Genomic DNA, 20,057 nt, shown 5'->3' with positions numbered 1-20,057 from the left:
ATTTGCAATATTTGACATGTTTTGGAAATAATTTCTCCGAGAAGCCGTTTAAAAATTTGACTCGTATTTCCCAGCAAGTTACGCAACCCATCAAAATTAGAAGTAGATTGATTTTATGAAAAGTACCTTCGAAACAATTAAAACCCAATACTTTTTTGCATCTGATTTTCCCAGAACACTTTTCTGTTTTGAAAACGAACGTTTTTAAAAACATGAAAATCGCCCACCATTCGATTGGTCTCGCTGAGCAGATTAAAAATTATAAAGTTTATTGAATTTCGCCCATTTTTCCAAATATTATTGACAGTTTGAATTATGTTAAAGTTTTACTTTTAAACTATGAAAGACGTGGGTCTCTATAGTACCATTATAAATGGAAACTTTTCCTGAGTTTGTAAATATTGTCATGCATCAAACGCTATTGAATACTTTGTTATATTTTTGTTGTGTTCTGGATGTGGATGTATGGAGCACAGTTGCCCTGCTGATCCGTAATAAACCAAAATTTGAATATAAATATTGTCATGCATCAAACGCTATTGAATGGTAGCAAAAACACAACAATTTTAGGATTTAAAGATGCGTTCCCCTTGTCAGTGTATAATTTGGGTTCTAGACCTAAAAGCTCTGTCTAAAAAAACACCTGCAATTTTCTGTCGGTGCCTGTTTTCTCAAGATCTTGAATATGCAAGAAACATGTGCCATTCAAAAGCATCCCCGGCATGAATAGGTAATTTCGAGAAAGGCTGGAGGCGACACCGGTCGGTCATGCAGAGCCCAAACGAAAACATGCGCGCGTGTCGGGGGTTGCTCGCTTGGGGAGCCGGGGGTTGGAGCGGCGGCGGCGGCAGCGGTAGGCAGGCAGCGTGTGTTTTTGCTGGCGGCCGCATCGATCTGCACGCCGAGTGAGCCAGTCCGTCGGTCGGTGGGTCGGGCGAGCTGCGCCTCGGAGAAAGAGAGATAGGTATCTATCAGTACGAGTGGCGGCGGCGCCGAGGCAACACCGTCTGAACAGCACGCACTGCGCACCGAGCAATGTGCACCACGCCGAGGATCGTATCAGCCGCCACCGAGCCACCCTGCCGCCCCTGCTGCTGAGCTCCCAGGTCAGTACGATAATGAGGGTTAGAGAGGATGACCTCTTTAGACTATTTTGCTATTTTTCTCTCCCGCTCTCGACACCCCCAGCTGCGGGGCGTTTGCCTCTCTCTGTCAGGGAATTTCAGCCTGGAATTCTGGGCATCCGTTCGTGCTGGCTGCAGGAATTTTTTCCTGGCAGAACAATGAATGCACTGTTTGTTTCAGTTGCGAGAGGAGATAAGAGCTGAGTGATTTCGAGAGAGAAATTAATTCATTTTGTCACGGCTGATGACTATAGCTCATTTCAAACGTTTTTATTTTCAAAATTATAAATATTTCATAATATTTCTCGTCTTTTGAAAATTTTAAATATCGATCGTTCGAATATTATTCGAATAGAGACTTCCAACACTACTTGCCTTTTAAAAACGAAGTAATTTTCCTGTTGCTTATTTTGATAACTATCTCATATCCTTCACATTTGTGTCAAACTCTTTCACGGTTTATTCGTAAATTATATAGGGTCATTCTTGAAAAATCGTGACGATGAAGGTCCATTATTTACCATGATTTCGAAGAGGAAGATTTTGGTAAATATTAGAAAGTGTGAACATTAGAGACAAGTGTTTTCATGCTGTTTTCAATCCAATTATATTTCTTCCATTAGTTAACTGACTGAAAATTATGGCCAGAATTAATTAATTGATTTTTTTTAATGAAAGCGATTTAGATATTGTAGTTTATGCATCATTAATTAATCCAACACAACGCTTGTCAAAATTAAATTTTAATATTACTCGTGTAGGAATACAGAAAATCAATTTCTGAACGAAGGTTAAAATTTTCACACGACTGTAATGCATTTTGAAATAATTCAAAATATGTTATTGCATTAAACGTTTGGAATTCTCCCTGTTGAATAGGTTTTTTTAAATTATATTACCAATGCAATTTCATTCCTTATTTTCCAATTAAACATCTTCAATTCGTCCGGTTAAAAAATCTAAACAAAAAGCTTTTAGCAAATTAATTTTGACACCATTCGATAGTCCTTGATCGCGAGAGGAATAAAGGTTGATTACGTTTTCTTTTATTGAGATGTGAGATAAAAAGGCAGGCAATCATCCGCAACCCGCCCGAATTCTCGTCAATGACACTGCATACGAGCGTGGCGAAAGAGAAATTCTCTCGCTCTTTGCCTCTCTCATTGCTGGTTTGCCGCAACTCCACAAGATCAAACAGCTGCAGATAACCTTTTGGCGCGTGTTTATCGTTTAATTCACATGACTCGAAGTGCGTAATGCAATACACAATACATTATTTTGCACCCATAACAAATGAGCTCACTTTCACAAGCGAGAAGGAGAGCTAAAAATGGAATCCACATTCTCCGTTTGCACGCGAAACGTAATATAAATTTGATGAAGCGTTTCGACTGACGAAAGACGAGACAAAAGCAGCACCTCTAAACTTGCGCTCGTCAATATTATTTTAGTTCGTGTTATGTGCAAATAATCACGATCGCAGTTATTTCCAAGTGAGCCGAAGTCGCGATTGAATAATTTTCATTGCGTGTTACGCCCTAGCAGCCGTCGTTATGTGAATGCCGCCGCGCAGACCATGCGGATGTGAGTCAAATTAGACAAAATGAAAGTTTTTCGCACTTGACGGGTAATTATTGCGCTTCTCTAGCGTTAAGTTTGAAAGGAATTTATTATTGATGATATAATTAGCTGTAAAATATTTCAAAATGCTACTGGAAACCTTCTCGAAAATATTACTAAGGTGGAGTAAAAACCAGGACTATAATTTTTAATTTTTTATGTTTTCTCTATTGTGTGCAATAATACTCCAATCAGTACCAATTAACAATTAATTACGAGATTTTGCCGAATTACTCGAAAAATTAAACTGCTTATTGCAAATGATTTCTGGTGAAATAAAACCTGATTTTCAATGAGGAGCCAGTGCTGATCTAGGAAAATTTTAACTTTTACCCACTTTTCAGAGAATTTTTAAGGCGAAAGTAAAAATTATTTTTCAGAAATTTGCAGCACATATAGCCATTTTAACTGTTTTTTTTTTTAGATTTTCTGCTCTTTTTAATGCAAAAGCTCCATCCAACCATTAGGTCCGTAGCAAATTGGTGATGTCCAAGCAAAAACAGCTCGACGCACAATTAATTTATGTTCAGTGAGTGTGTTTAAGCTGTTCGGCGGTCCGACAGAATGAATGAGTACAGAGTTAAAGCCAAAATCGATTTTGACATTGACAGAGGGCCTGGTTGGTGTGTGTGTGCGTCCAGCCATCAGCCGATGAAAGTCAACAACATCTCTTTTCCGTCCCGTGTGCTTTCCGAACGACTCGTGCACCAGCTTTTATTTCATTATTTCGTGTCTGCAGCGGTGGCGTTTAGTCTGAATTGTCTGCAGCGGTGGCGGCGGCGGCAATTTGCCATCCTTTGATGTGCGCCTTTAATGTTGTAAAGGGACAAGAGGAAAAACGATCTGAGTGAGAGCGAAAGCAGCACTTCTTGTGCTTGAAAGGTATAGGCTTATGAGGAAAAATGGGCTTCTATGAGCAAACTGCTTTATTAACGCGTTCCTACCTGTGTTAGAATTGTTATGGTTTATCATCTAAACTAGACATGATTGCGCTTCAATCCTTTTTAACTGTTTTTAGATCGATGAACTGAAATTTTTTGTTTATCACTCAGCTCTCAAATTAGGTTAGACTTTGTCAACACGATATGTATTAAGTTAACCAATTTTTCGAGCTGTTTTAGGTAAAATACATTTTGGGTTTCGACATTTGACTTCTAGTTGTCCAGAATCTTAATTAATAATTATCATAACTAAAGGTCTTCAAGCCCCATCAATTTTTGAACCAGGATATCACATAAAATTCAAGCAGCTGATTACACCACTTTGTTTACAAGAAAAACTCATCAAATTATGGATGATTGATTGGAGAGAAGCGTGATTTTCTTGATTAGCAAAGTTTCCAGGCAAAAAATTTGGTGACAAAGTGAGCAGAAAAGCGTATTCCGAGCACATCTCACGCTTCTTCTTGCAGAGGCATCGATCAATTTTATCGATCACTTGTCTTCCTTCTCAAACTAGAAGTGTAGAAAAGCTGCAATAAGCAAAAGGCATATTAATATATTCCCCGGGCACGAGATCCGCAGGGTGCGGAACGCGATTTTTCATTCGGCTCTCTGACAGATACACCCGATGGAAATAAACAAACTTTACGACTTTCTGCCCCCACGCGGATCCATACGCACCAAGGTAAAAGGCTCGGAAATTGTTTTTCATTTTGCAATGAGGGATAAAATTGCGAAGCACTCGTCTGGCTGTTTATTGTTTTGCTCGGCTGCCACCAGAGCGTATCTTTTCCGCACAAGAACGGAAGAGGATTCATTTTTGCAAACGCAGAAAACGCACGCACAGATAGCATTTACGGATTTGCTTTTTTTCCAGCTGGCGAAAACAACAAAAAGTTACTCACACCACCACGAAAAAGAAAAAAAGCACGCGCTAAACATCTTTTTCGCGAAAGAAGCGTGCTGAAAAACAGAGAGATTGTGCGTCTCCAAGATACAAACGTGTTGTAACAACAATAGTGGGGAAATCAAGGCTTATCTATTGCAGCTATTTAACTTTATTTCGTCATGGGTTGGATCAGGACAAAAATGGCATGACGTCTAGCAAACTCAACAAAATTTCCACCGGAAATCAGTCTTAGATTGCGTCATAAAAAATTTTACGGGGCAATTTTCCAAATCTTTGAGAACTCGGTATCTCTTTGGTGAAATTTTAAAAGCATAATGTATACTCCGGATTTGCTCAGGACTTTGTGACTTAAAAAAATGTACTCAAAAGTTGTCCAAAGACATGTGTTAACTTGTGTGAAAATATCATATTGGCATTCTTTGTAATTGTCAAGCAATTCTCCTCTTCAAATCTCTAAATAAAACCACGATCTCGGATTCTAACCATCATAGAATTGCACAAACTTCCAAAAGGGGATGAATTCTCGCAAGAATGATGTTTTTTCTTTAGATCAATCAGGTGTAAAATGTTTTCTTTGATTATCAAAGGTAATGCTAATTAGCCTGCCATTGGTGTTTTCCACTCGTGCCGGCCGACCTATATTTGTTCAAATGAATGCTAAAATATTCATTGATGCTCGCCTTCAATAGATTAAATCAATTTAGACTCCAATTAGCTGTTTTAGAAAAAAATAGTATTACGTCATGTATAGTGTCCTGCCGTGGCCTCATTACCCGCCGCGTAGCAAAAAACGCGCCCTTCGTAAATCAGCGTCTCTGCACGCATCCTATCCGAATCAATTATGCATGCGCACTCGGCCATCATAATGCAATCGACCGCAACCACCGCGAGAGTCTAAGACAATAACCCAGACGAGCGAGCACTTAATTTGCTCGAGTACTTTATTATGGTCTCTCAACAAATGAATTAATTCATTAGCGTGCACGCTAACGGCCATTTCAAATTTCCCAAGAACTATATTAGGCTTGGTATTGGCAAAATCAGTCAAATAAGTTTAGCATTATAATTATTAATTTAAAATAATTATCTCTGTCACGGTTATTTTTTTCCGAAAACAAAAAATAGACTATGTTAAAGATGGCAAATATTTGGTTTTTGCTAAAATCAATATATTTTTCAGTTCTGGACAAGAAATTTACTTGATCAAGCCAAATTAATTAAAAATTTGTTAAGGTTAATTTTCAAGTCAATTTTTCTAAAATAATTTAAAATTTTTGCTTTAACTCTTAAAATATGCATGAATAAAAAATATTGAAATGGAATACTCTGGAAAACAATTTCAAGTCTGATTGTGAGAACACTTTTCTCAACGTTTGAGCTACAAAATAAAAAAAAATCATTTAAAATATTGAGGGGCAGTTTTTGATAATTTTGTCTTAAACTTTTCAGGCTCCTCATGAAGGGCCTAATTTAAATTGGAAAAAGGTTAACGTTTCACTAACATTTTTTGAAGAATACTTTTCTTTTTATTGCCAGTTGTAACTGTAAAATCATGGGGAGCAGTTATTCGCGAGATTGGAGGTCAATTGGACGCGATTTTTCAGCGTAGAAATTTTTAGGTGGCAGTTATATTTGCTTTAAGTACTTGTTAATAGATGGTGAAATTCCAAATTTGAAGCTCGGGAATGGGGGCGTTCCCTATTTTTTCGGTATCTAAAAAATACCCGAAAAACGAATTGTGTGAATGAATTCTAAACTGCAACTCTTGACTGCATTGAGGTATCACCTTGAAATTTTCACTGCCCAACCTAGTTTTTGACCCTGAACAACTTTTGCATTTACAAAAAAATCGCAGGTCGAAGGTCAAGGTCACCTTTTGCGACCTTTTTTTGAAAATTCAAAATTAAGGGATGATAGCCCCCTACGATTTTTTTGGGGTTCAGGGCTGAAATGTAGCCCGTAAAATTCTGCACAAACACACCAAGTTTCATAGGTGCAATCGCGATAGTTTTGCTGCAATTCGAATTTGAAGTTTGAAAACCTGCTCGAGGCCGCTTGACCGCGCATGCACTCAGAGCGGCGAGTTCGCCTCTCGTTCTTCAAGTTGATTTTGTTCGCATTTCACTTGCTTAGAAACACCAATGGGGCCTAGGGTAGACCAAGTAAGGTAAAAAGGACCTTCAGGGTCTGTACCTGACGTGACCCTGAGATCCGAAATATCGAAAATTTCCAATTTCATCGAACTTGGTGTCTTTTCATAGGTTTTCACCGATGTACAGCTCAAATATACAGCCAAAACTGCCGAATTACAATCCTGAAACCGGTTCTTGAAGTAATTGTGGTAGCCATTAATCCAGAATGGTCAAAATTTTTAAATTTTTAATTTATGGAAAGATATTTCTTATTTGCACATACGAAGTATAATATGTGCTGATAATAAAGGATCTTTTGTTTAGTACTATGAAAAAATGTTATTAAATGCAATAACAAATAATTCTACTTTAAAAAACTAAAAAAATTTGTTTCCTAACTTTTTTAAGTAAAAATTTTTAACATTTAATTTATTTGTTATTGCTCTAAATAAATTTGTTTACTTTGTAAAAAAATGATCGGTTTTTTTAAAACTCAAGATATAAATTTCGTGTATACAAAACAGAGGAATCTTTCCATAAATTAAAAATTTAAAAATTTTGACCATTTTGCTCATCACGTCTGGATGAATGGCTACCACAATTACTTCAAGAACTGGTTTAAGGATTGTCATTCGGCATTTTTGGCTGTATATTTGAGCTGTACGGTGGTGAAAACCTATAAAAAGACACCAAGTTCGATGAAATTGGAAATTTTCAAAATTTTGTATCTCAGGGTCACGTCAGGGACAGACCCTGAAGGTCGATTTCGACCTTCCTTGGTCTACCCTATGCCCTCTTGGTGTTCCTAAGCAAGTGAAATGCGAAAAAAATCAACTTGAAGAACGAGAGGCGAACTCGCCGCTCTGAGTGCATGCGCGGTCAAGCGGCCTCGAGCAGGTTTTCAAACTTCAAATTCGAATTGCAGCAAAACTATCGCGATTGCACCTATGAAACTTGGTGAACTTGTGCAGAATTTTACGGGCTACATTTTAGTCCTGAACCCTGAAAAAATCGTAGGGGGCTATCATCCCTTAATTTTGAATTTTCAAAAAAAGGTCGCAAAAGGTGACCTTGACCTTCGACCTGCGAATTTTTTGTAAATGCAAAAGTTGTTCAGAATCGAAAACTAGGTTGGGCAGTGAAAATTTCAAGGTGATACCTCAACGCAGTCAAGAGTTGCAGTTTAGAATTCATTAACACAATTCGTTTTTTGGGTATTTTTTAGATACCGAAAAAATAGGGAACGCCCCCATTCCCGAGCTTCAAATTTGGAATTTCACCATCTATTAACAAGTACTTTAAGCAAATATAACTGCCACCTAAAAATTTCTACGCTGAAAAATCGCGTCCAATTGACCTCCAATTTCGCGAATAACTGCTCTGGGGTTTTCTATTTAACATTCAATTTCTTGAAAATTGCTGAGCAGTCTTTCAGTCAATTATCTACTCTTTTCCCAAACCCCTAAATCTCGGGTGATTTCTCACTCCATATAAAAATTTATTTTCCTCTCAATTTTTGATAAATTTATGCCGTCTTAATATTTAATAACTGCTTTAATACCTTATTCGCCGTCCAAATAAAAACTTCCCCCATCTGCAGTCTCCAAATATTGCAGCGATAAATTGTGCGAGAATATAGCAAAGCGGGAAGGCTGACTGAGAATGAGTGCAGATATGGTGCGGCGAATGCGAATCAGCGCTGAAATGCTGAAAAGGAGCACCAAGGTCTGGCTGGCCGTGTGTGCGAGCCGCATTTTAAGCACTTCTTTTGCCATTTAAACACACACACACATACACATGAGCGGCAGCAACAGTGCAGGCGAGACCGACATTGTCCTCCTCTAATGTCAGGGTCGCGTGCTCTGCTCAGCCTAAGCGAGCATTTGGAATTAGCAGTGTGCTGCGCTGAATGAGCCGCTCGTGTTCAAATTTAATACTCTTGCGTGCCACTGATTCAAATTCTTTTCGTTTTATTAGAGTATGTTTATGCAGCCAAATTGAATCATGCGTATTATTAATATACACTACACGCTTCTGGAATAACTATTGGAAAAAGTCATAAGTTTTTAATTATAATTTAGCTAAGTTAATCTGTAGGAAAGCATGAAAAGTACATAGCATTGCAAAATTAAAACTAAAACCTCAGTAGGTTGGTTTGGTTTTCTGATCACGTATCTGGTATCAACTAACCAAGCGCCTACACCTCAGGAAATTAGATTAGATTTTACATAATAAAAATATATTTGTCTCGGATTTATTAAAGTTGAAGCATAAAAAGTGCAGAATAACAAGGTGGCGCACCATACACTTCAAGTTTTTAAATGACTTAATTTGACGAGACAAATATAACAAGTTAACTACATAATATTGAATATCCTCTTTTCGTTTGTGCTCAGAGATGCGAGCATAGGCAGGCATTTTCAACGGTCGCTGATGCAAAATTCTTTGCATGTTTCTAAATTTTGTTTTGGAGGTAAAGTACTGCTGATGAGGCCTGCCGGGCCGAAAAAGCCGCTGTATACAATGCTATTTTTTCATTTATATATAAAAAATCCTCTAAAATGAGATTCAGTCCAATTTTCTAATTTTTCCAACCGCTAATTTTTCGGAACTGTTGATAAAAACAAAAAAATCTGCTTAATTTTTTGAATAAGTGGAATATGTTGCTCTCAAATTAAATTTTAGAAAAAATGCTATAAGCCTTTATCAATATTAAAATTTTTCTCAAAACAATAAATTCCTCCGAAAGCTAAAAACCGCTGAGCTACATGAGTTCTAACTACACAAAAACATAAAAAATACGTATAGAAACGCTAAGAGTAACCTTGATAGTCAAGACCTTATACAGCCATCTATATATCTATTTATTATTATTTAAGAAAATTCGATTGGCCTAGATATAGTTTCATATTTTTATTATTCGAAAGATAAATATTTTTAAAAGTGTATGTACAACGTACATTATTTCCTTAACTTGTTTTTCACCATAAGTTGATTAGTATATCACACATACGTAGATATCATTTTTCCGTTACTACAATTTGATATCTGTCAAAATTGAGATATTTTATTCAGGTTACTGTAGCAGGAAAAGCAGAGGAAAACGCGTTTCGATCAAGCTCACTGCTTCAAAAGCCCGCGGCGTGTCGTGAGAGCGCAAATTGACAGAGCGCACGATGGTGGGAACCCCTTTCGCGCACCGAGTGCATGTAGGACGATAATTTTGGCGCCTGCGATAGCTGATTCCTCCATTTCCTGCCCGGCGAAGCAAAATTTCCTCTTTCGTCGCGAGGGATGCGATCAAAATGCGCCGGGCAAACACTGCTTTTCATTAATTGAGGCAAGTGTATGAACGCCAGACTTGATCGAGAGGGGAAAGGGTTAAAAATAATACTCGCCGCGCCATTCATGAAACACTTGACCCGAATCCGCCCTGCCGACATTGACCACGCTGGACGCGCTGCCGTTAAAATAGCATTATTGCACCTATTACACACAGCTCTTGACGCGCTATTCAGAGTTTAATTCGAAAATTCAACAACGGTGCGGCATGCGCTTCAAGTACCAGCAGAGAGAAAGAGAGCCAGATGCCCGACGTTTTGCTTCCGCGCAGTTGTTTCAAGCAAAAAGCTATATTTATGATTAACAGTGTTGAGTGGGAAGTGAAATGCAAACTGTGCCACTAATTAAAAACATTAATCCCGAGGGAAAAGGCTTGATTTGCAGCTGGCGGATTAATTAAACGGAATATTGGTGTGAAATTGTATATATATGATTTTGTTGTTTTGAGCGGTCTCACATGGGTTTAAGTATGATTGACAGTAAATTTTTGAAAAAATCCTTCCTATGTTTCGTGCTAGAAAATTTGTTCTCTCAATTTTATTTTTAGTTATGTTGTTAGTTTAATTAGTTTTTTGCATGCAAAAGTGGTTTTGTTGCTGTTTATTTAGGCATTTTTGCTCTCGGTTCTCGGTTTTTATTTATTTGGTGTAAAATACCAACAAAGCAAATGTTGCTACTATATTGAACAATTTAAATAATTCACATATCTTTCCAACATGGAATAAACTAATGCTTTTTGTCCGTTTCCATGGCATGCAATTAGTATTAAAAAAATGGCGTTCGTATGTGAATTCAATGCACCTTGAATTTTGCTCATAACTAAACACACTAAATGCAATCAATCTATTTCTGCAATTTTCCAATTAAATTCTTAATTTAGCATACTGTCATGTTGAGTTTTCGCAGCATGCGGATAGCACGTCATTCCAGCCAAAACAAACAATATTGCGTCGTTGGGTCCATCTTTCCTCAATGTGCAAGCAGGATTTCGTCAGAGAATATTTTGGATGAGTCAGTCGGAGCTCGCGGCTCCTTGAATTGCTATCAAGAGCGTCTGATTAACCTCTGCCCTCGAAAACTGCCTGCGAATGAAACGCCACACACGTTCAAATACACCCATGTCTTCAATGGACGTTTCAAAAATTTCAGTTTTCTTTTGAAAGAATAAAAATATTCGAAGGAGGAGAAATTTTGGGGTTTTCAGCTAGGTTTTACGGAAAAATTTCAGGATTTTATTGCGGATCAGCAGAGCAAATATAATACTGTTCAGGCTGAAACCGATTTTCTATTTTGGTAAAAAATCATGCAAGATTAATTTGTCCTCCGTTGAATTGAATTGAATTTAAGTTTCAGCTTGTTTATGTCAATAAAAAATATATGTATCTTCTCTCTGTATACTCTGGTTTCAAAAAAGACGAATATATAAAAAAATGAACTTCCCGCAAATGAAAATTATACCTCCACGGAATAAAACTGTTATGTGCAGAAATGCCATGAAAGACGAGGCAGTTAAGTGTTATTATCAAGACCTTTTAGCCGCTGTGGAAATGGCAATACGTTGTAAATATTATTGCTTTAAAAATATTAAAAAACGTTTGTTAACTAGGAAATAATTAGCTACCGTCATTTGTACAAAATTTTAGTCTATGTAATATATGACTATTTTAGTCGATAATGTATATTATGTTCCTCACACTCTCTCAGCTGTGTTGTCGGAGAAATTGATTAAGGAAAACGCAACAAGTTTATGTTGTGTGTAGCCGCTGCGTGCGTTTCATTTGAAGAGTAGACGTTGAGGCGGCGTGTCGTGTGACGGAGCGCGGGCCAAAAATAAATTATTGGTCGGGAACTTCGATTGTGTGTCCACCGCTAGTGGAGCGAGAAGGGGTAATTATTCATTTTTGGTTAAAAAAAAAACGCTGCTTGTTGCTTCTCTGTCTCTGTGTTTGCATAATGCGCACCGATGAGCGTAATGTGAGCGCGTTGCGTGCTGCGAGGCGCCCCACCTGGCCTGCGTCGTGTTTTACGATACTTCATTGCAGAAGGTGAAACCGACGGCATGCTCTTTATCACGCCTCATTTATCTTTCAACCCTTTTCGGGTTTACGGGGGTCGGCTAGCTGGTTTATTAAAAAAAAGGGACGGGAGACAGTAGTCTAATTGGATGGATAAACAAGATTCGTCCTTCTCGCGAGGGTGCACTCAATCCTAATTAAAACTTTTTGGAATTGAAAACAAAAACACTAAAATGCTTTCATATGTTGTTTACTTTCGTGTTTTGATGCCGTCATTGGGAACACTTTAACGACGGCGTCAATCGTTTGTTTACAAAATACTATTTGTCCTCAATTTGTTGAGACCGTTGATTTTGTAACTTGGGTAAAAGCTACAGAGAGAGGTATAATAATTTATAATTAAATATTATAAATTATTTATATTATAAATTATAAAAGTTGACCAAGGGTTGTAGAAAATTTTAATCACAAGGTTTAATTTGTTAAAGAAATTTATATTATTTGCTTCGAAAAAGAATCGCAAGAGATTCGAGATTTTTGCTAGTTGGACCATCAAACTCTTTTTCCAGGAAAAATGAGGCAGTAAATCACAAGGCGTTATTTCTTATTATATCCAGCTTCCGATTGCATGAATTGAGTTCACGTTTAGTTCTATTCTAAAATATTTTTTTTATCTCGTGTTTATTTGTTTTAAGAAAATAGTACGGTGCACATATGTATATATACTTACATCATTTCAAATTGCATAAGAAGTGTTATATTTACATAATCAGATATTCAAGTTGATTCGTTCCTAACCTGCAAAATGCTAATGTTATTTTTTATATGAATTGAGAGCTTTTTATCCGTAATTAAAAGTATGTTAAAAATTTCTTCACTTTTATTTGGCTTATTCAAATACTTCGTGCATGCCATCGGAACGGACAAGGCATGATCTTTTTTGTGTGGATTTATTTAAAACGTTTGGGAGTAGCAACATTTTCTTTGCTGAATGTCATCTCCAAAGAAAAAATAATTTTCCACTTTGCCTCGGACTAATTTAAAAGATTTTAGTCTATTTTTAGACGCCTATCAAGACGGTTATTTTAGTTGCAGACGGTTTTACGAGTAGTTTAAATGGCTTAAAACCGGCTCGTTTGATCGTCCCATGATTGAAAGCTCAGGAAAAAAAATAGTTGATCATATAAAAAAACCAAAGTCTCAAAGATATTCCATAAAGTTTTTCAAATACTACAATATCTCTGCCCATATAGACAAGAGAAGTTGTATTGTTGCCCGTGATACACTTCTTCTCTTCTTAAAAATGATTAAAGTATACTTAAGCCCTCAAAAGGGAACCTTATTAAAACGATGAACTTTGATAATTAATTAAATGTGGTTGATAATGAAGCCTAGGCCTTTTCGCAGCCTTTTCCATTTCCTTTTTAATTACACTTCATAAAGTTCAACGGGTGCGCAATTAAAAGCGAGCGTCGTTGGAAAAACGCCAGAGCCGGCCTTTCCGCGAAATTAACGCCGATAAAACACGCATCTGGAAGCAAAACAACCTCGAAAATTCCAAAGGGAATCTTGAGTAAAACCCGATTTCACATGTTTAAAAGATAAAACTGCTCGTCAGGCGTCGGCTGGCATAAATAAATTGCTGCTCGGGTAGACGGAAGAGGAAAAAGGTGACGCTCGTTTCCGTTCGCCTATTGACATACACACAGCTCGCGTTTTTTCGCATCGATCTCTTTTCTGGACGATGAGTTAAGAGCGCTGACCACTTCCAGCAGCCAGAGCACAGGCGCGGATATCAATTCACGTCAGCGCGGCGACGTATTTAGATAATCAGTCACCCGCGCACTGCGACACACGAGCTGCTCGAGTGAGTGACGGCAGGAACACCGCAAAAACCACACGCACTTCGCCTTATTATTTACTTAAAGTAGATCTTTACTGAAATCATTCACGAAGATTTCTATTTATATTTGAATTTGTTCAATAAAATTATTAGCAACCGAAATAAAAAAAAACTGGTTCACAATTAAGGTTCAAATTATTTATTAATTTACAAAGTAACCTTTTTTGCCACATTTTTAAATGAAAATTTTTATTTAAATCATTCTGCATTGTTCTCAATAAATAATTACAGTTTTTATCCCTCCTCAAAAAATCTGCTTCATATAGGAATTTTTGCCAAGCACAAAAAATACTGGATATTTAATTAGGACTTAGAAAATCGGAAATTTTTATTTAAAAGTACAGCTCTAATATTTAAACAACAGCAAACGCTGTCTCCTTCAGGGAAAAGCGCTGAAAATTACACATTAAATTAATGAAAAGATAAATTTCTGCACTATTTCAAAATTTCAAACTGTATAATACGTTAAGAATTATGTTGTTATATTCTATATATTAAAAGATCTTGGCTAGCTTCACTTTTTTAACTGAAAATTTTTGTTCAGATAATACCTTTCACGAACATTTGATAATTGTAAACAAAAAGGAGTGAAAGAATACCAACTTAAAGGATCGCTTCGTTCTGCAGCCAGTGAAATGCAATATTATGCAGTCTGGTTTTCTATGGTATGGGTTATGATCTCTTAATCCGAGCCACGATTAATAACGCGAGCTAGCAGAGTGGAATTACGGCGAAAAGTGCTCTCCTCGTCGTTGGCGTTAATTGCTCGAGCCAGGTGCACTCGCGGAAAATCAATTTCTCCGTGTGTCGCCTGCGTTCTGCAGCAGTGTCGTGTCGCAAAACGAGAATGCGCTCAGCCTGTTCCAAAGGCGTCACTTTTTAACGAGTTCCTTCATGGCACTGACTTTCGAGTTGGTATTCATTTCACATATATATATGGCGCGGGTCGATTGTGAGAATGAATAATTTTAATTGCGGTAGTGAAATTCAGATGTTTTTTTTTTTGCTAAAAAATAGTTTGGTGTTTGAACGAAAATCAGACTCCCATGAAAATAGAGCCGACCTTCTTAAATGTTCGACCCTATAAATATTCTAAAGGTCCAAAATATGCAACGAAAGCGGACCAGCAATGACGCAAGGAGATTTTAATGACATTTTGCTTGCAAATATCCAAAACTCTGCTATACCTTTTCTGCGAGTCAACCCTTATGCGCTTATTATTATTTAGAGGGCTTACAGGAACCTGCGGGACGGAGAAAAGCAGTCCCGCTGAGCAAACACAACACACAAAAGGGTTAAACTGGTATACGCATATACCTATAATATATACATGTTGGTTTGGCGTTTTTGTGCGTGCTGCCTTCGCCTCAACTCGCCTCGCCAGAGCAGCAGCTTTTCTTCGCCCATATCATCCATTCACTTAAATGAAAGCCGACGCAGCCTCTCTCACTCACTCACTCACTCACTTGAGCCTGCTGGAAAATGCTAGTAGATATATATTTCGCAACACACAGAAAGATATAGAGAGGAGAAAAGACTCGAATATCACTTAGGCGCACGCGAAACGACTCATAGCGCCAGAGAGAGAATTAAGCCTGCGCTTTTCCACGACTTCTCTGCATGCTGAGGGAAAAAATGGCTTTTTCATTAATTTTCGCGACTGTCGGACGGACGTCGCGTCGTCGCGTGAGCTTTGACGTGATTTGGATATTGCCAGTGCTGAGCGGGATTAGCGAGGCCAAATAATCCAGTCGGCCAGGCAGTTCCTATATTGGATTACGTTCCGCCAGCGCCAGGCCATGCATAAGTGATGCTCGCACGCCTGCATCGTGTGTGAGAGAGCGCTGCCGAAATTACTAATTACTCTTCAGGGAGCGATTGATCCCGGTGTAATACGAAACTGCCTGATGTTGCTCTCTCTCTCACTCATTAATTAAAAGACTACCAACAAACCATGTCTGATCGATACTCTAATCAATAATTTGTAGCTTTATAAATAAATAAAATTGTAGATTGCATGTAACTTTAACCCTTAACATTATTTTTTTGTAAAGCCAATTACCTTATCACTGGCCACATATGAATCAATAAAGCATAAAACCGTCTAAACTGTGATAAAAATCAGCTATAAAGGGTCATTTTTTGTCCAAATATCGTCTCAAAAAAATAAATATATATATTTATATTTTGAAGTTGATCAATGAAATTTTGTACTCCTTGGTGCTGAATATGGCGATTTTATATATTTTTTCCTTTGCCTGCAGGTGATGTCTGGGCAGCGCGGTTCGTCGTCGATGCCCTGCGGTGGGCTGTGCCACGTGCTGTGGGGGCTGTGCTACGTAGCGGCGGGGGCTGTCCAGCTGGTCGCGGGCCTCTTTGCCCTCAAATGGCTGCCGGTGCTCGGACTCGGAACCAACATCGTTTCCGGATCATGGGTGAGTTTGTCGAGCTATTTAATTATTTCGATCTCCTATTCCACCGTGTAAAAGCTTTTTAATGGAATTATAAGCACACGTGACTCCACCCTGCAGTGACTTTCCCGGCAGCACTAGCTAGAAGAAAATTAAATGCGAGACGCTTGTCAATGGAGCCATCTCCTTTTGGCAACCCTATTCACGTTTCTACTGTGTCATTTTTACGAAGGACAGTTGGGCTCACTCTCCAGGGTAGTTTCACTGCTTTGTGGCGTGCAGTCAGTCAGCAGTCTGATGAAGCGTGTCTTTCGGGGTTGATGCGCGCCTCTATCGCTCTCGTTCGTGTGTGTGGTGTTAGTGAAGCCAGCGTATATCGATCCCGTTCTCCCGCGTTCGCACACGGCCCGAGAGGCTGCACTGAAATAAAGATGAGAACCTCAGAACTCCACTGGAGCGAAACAAGAATAATAATTCGAAAATTAAAAAAATCAACATAGAAATAATTGTTTGGAAATTTTTCCAATTCTTATATTGGTTTAAAAATAAAAATGTGCATATTTCAATCAAACAAAAAATTAAAACTCAATAAATATCCAAATTCCAAGGTTTATTGGCAATAAGGTGGGCAGTGAACGAAAAATGGTCGGGTTTTTTCCTAAAAAAACACCCTTTCAAAAATTAAATCGTGCGAAAATATTACTTCCATTTTTCTCGAACATTTAATCCATTTAAACGTTTTTTCAGTTTTGACGATTTTAAGTGTTGTTTAAATGGCATTTAATTGCATTAATTAGTGCTTATTTGATCGTTCCACATAGATTGGTAGTTAATTGTAAGAAAAAACAGTAAATCGTTTGAAATTGAATTCACAACATTAAACCTGATTCTTTCTAGAATATTTGGTCCAACTTGGTTGTCGTTTAAATTTCACATTTATGACAAACATTGTGCCACAAGGTGCCACCAAACAACCGCACCAAATTCGCACCCTGCTCATTTTCGCACGTGTATGTTGTTTGTCTGTCGGCGGCGCGCGAAATAAACGCCGGGCTGTTCGCTCGTTGTTTAAATCCACGGCAGTGCGACAGAGAGAGCGCAAACACCACGTTTACGTACGTACACGTTGTCGATGTTCTTTGTCAGTCATTATTATCGCCTCGCAAACGCACACGCATTTATGGGCATACGATTCAAGCCGCGTGTTTGAACAAATAAGCGCTCAAAGTGCTCCGTTTTTCCGCTTATTTGCTTGCTTTGCGTTTAGATAGGCTCACTTGCGCCCTGAGGTGCTTATTGTTCCCGTACGTGCTCTGCTGAAATTCGGTTAGAACATCTCAGACAGCAGCAGGAAATGTTTGTCAGCACAATTTTTCCTGTCAATTTCTGGCTGTTGAATTATTTCAGAAAAACAAGTTAATTTAATTATTTAATTTAAATTTTATATGTCATTTGAAAACAATTAACTAACAAAATTTGTTAGTATTTTTTTAATTTTACAACTGCAAAATATGATATAAATGAAAAATCATTTGTTGTATATTCGTTTGAGTTCCTTTTTCGTGTGGCTTAAAATGAACAAAAATTTATGAATTTAAAAATAAAATTTAAAATGATGGTAACTATAAAATGAAATAGTTATGTCACATCATCGGAAATTAAAGAAATTATTCATATGTTTGAAATAAGAACGGCGCACTGATTGAAATCCAAGAAGACATTATTGTCGCAATTTTATTGCCGTATATTTCCTCTGTTTACCAACTACCAGAACACAACAAACAAACACATTGTCATACCTAAAAAAGACAGTGTCATGACGGCAGAAAAGCAAATATAATATCAATTCGGCGGCATGCAGCAGCGGTGAAATATTGATCGCAATTACGCTAAGTGACACTATTTATGGCTGGTGCTATCGCCCAGTTATTGTGCCATAAACCTCTCTTAACAGACTCTTTGGCTGCTCGTGAGGGTCAAGTTAGTGTTGCGGCGAAAATTTCATTATACGCGCGCCTGCCACTGTTGTGTGCCATTCGCCAACTCATTCAGAACAAGTATGAAAAATCGCAGTCGCTCTATCTAGTCTCCATTGTTAGTTTAATGATAACATCAACTATAAAATGAGCTCTGTATGGTAAAAATAAAATGGTAAACTTGATTCCTGGTTTTAATTTGACAAACAAATATTAAAATAACACACACATGGAGGAAAATTAATAATAGGCAAAAATTTTCCTCCTGTAATGTTTTATTACATGAGATTTTTTTAATTTTTACTTGGCTATGCGTACCACTGTATTTAAATTGCGTTTTATGATGAGAAAATATAGAAAAAAATAATGTATGGCATTAGAGCCGTTTAGCCTTTATGAAATTTTATATGGAAAAAATTAAATAAAATTATTAGGGGTAGGTATAACTCCCATTGAAAATTACCGTTCGTAGCTTTTGCATTTAATTCATGGAAATTACGAAGCATGATAACCAAAAAAGAAAGCGAACCAGCAGGAAATTCCCATCCAAAATAAAGTATATGGAATTACACGGGCGCCTGCTCGACCCGAACAAATTCCGCAAAATTAATTACGCTGCTCGAGAGGCGAAATATATTTGTTATATATCGTACCCTTTTCTGCAGGCAAGGACGGGTGGGCGAGTGGGCGAACAAAAGCTCCCTCGCTTTTCTGGGTCAGCAGTTCACTCGAGTGCGGTCCGTCAAACTGGAAAGCGCTGCTGCTGCCCGTAAAATCAAACGCCGCGGCTCGCACTTCACACGCGTATGAAAAAGTTTTACAGCAATATGTACCGCCTTTTCACGCATCACACCCAATTTTTTCCCCGCCGCTGCCAATAAATTGCGGGGGCAAATCGCCTGTTGTATGCGGCCAGAAAATTGATCGGATATCGGGATAAAAGGGTCTTATTATAAACGACGGCTTCTCAGAAAATGCTCTTGCTGTGCTTAAAGAGCATGAAATTGCTAAATTGGAGGCCGAAAATAGCAAACTTGAAAGCCAGGGAATATTATGTAAAAGTTTTATCCAGTTTTTATCGACAGTTTTTTATGGAATAAAGTTCTTTGAGTAGCACGGGTGCTATTTTTAGCTTTCGAGAAGTTAAAAGTTGAAACTAAAAACACGATGACTTTCAATTTTTTGTGTTTTGCAAATATTGTCTACTCCAAGATTTTACCATCAGGATTGCAAAAACTGCATAACGTTTTACTCTTCTTGACCTCCCCGACCAGCTGAAGGGTTTAGAGAGTGCTTGGGCTAAACCCCTCCTTTTCAACCCCCTGCTACTACCTCTATTGCAAAAATCTACTACTCTTATAAGCACGCTTCCTGTGAGCTTCAAAATAATTTAACTGATCCTAAACTCATTCTAAATTACCAACCAAATCAAAACGGTTTATATCGAAATAAAATGCTAAAGAAAAAAGTTTCAATATATTTATCTTTTTCAAAGGGGTTCAAATATATAGCACTAAAATGTAGCTCTAAACCCTTCAGCTAGTCAAAGGAGGTCAAGACGAATCTAATGGTTTTCAGCTTTTGCAATTCTAAGTTTGCAATATTTGCAAAACATAAAAAATTCGAATTTTTTGTGCTTATTAATGAGGATTTTCTTGAAAACTGAACAGAAAACCATTCTGA

General features: G+C 37.7%; 1 protein-coding gene across 2 annotated transcripts in view; it reads left to right on the top strand.

Moving 5' to 3' along the window:
* Positions 1-917: 917 nt before the first annotated feature.
* Positions 918-20,057, top strand: part of LOC135939288 (uncharacterized) — a 35,006-nt gene continuing 15,866 nt past the window's right edge. Inside the window, exons 1-2 of one of the 2 annotated variants that reach the window (XM_065483586.1) lie at positions 918-1,106; positions 16,252-16,422. In XM_065483586.1, the coding sequence (XP_065339658.1) occupies positions 16,255-16,422 (168 nt within the window). In that variant the 5' untranslated portion in view covers positions 918-1,106; positions 16,252-16,254. Of the gene's footprint in view, positions 1,107-11,853; positions 11,957-16,251; positions 16,423-20,057 lie in introns of those variants that run through there. The other variant, XM_065483587.1, reaches the window with a different exon arrangement.

The sequence above is a fragment of the Cloeon dipterum genome, chromosome 3 (assembly GCF_949628265.1).
Source record: "Cloeon dipterum chromosome 3, ieCloDipt1.1, whole genome shotgun sequence".
NCBI lineage: Eukaryota > Metazoa > Arthropoda > Insecta > Ephemeroptera > Baetidae > Cloeon > Cloeon dipterum.
This window is presented reverse-complemented; position numbering and strand designations above follow the sequence as displayed.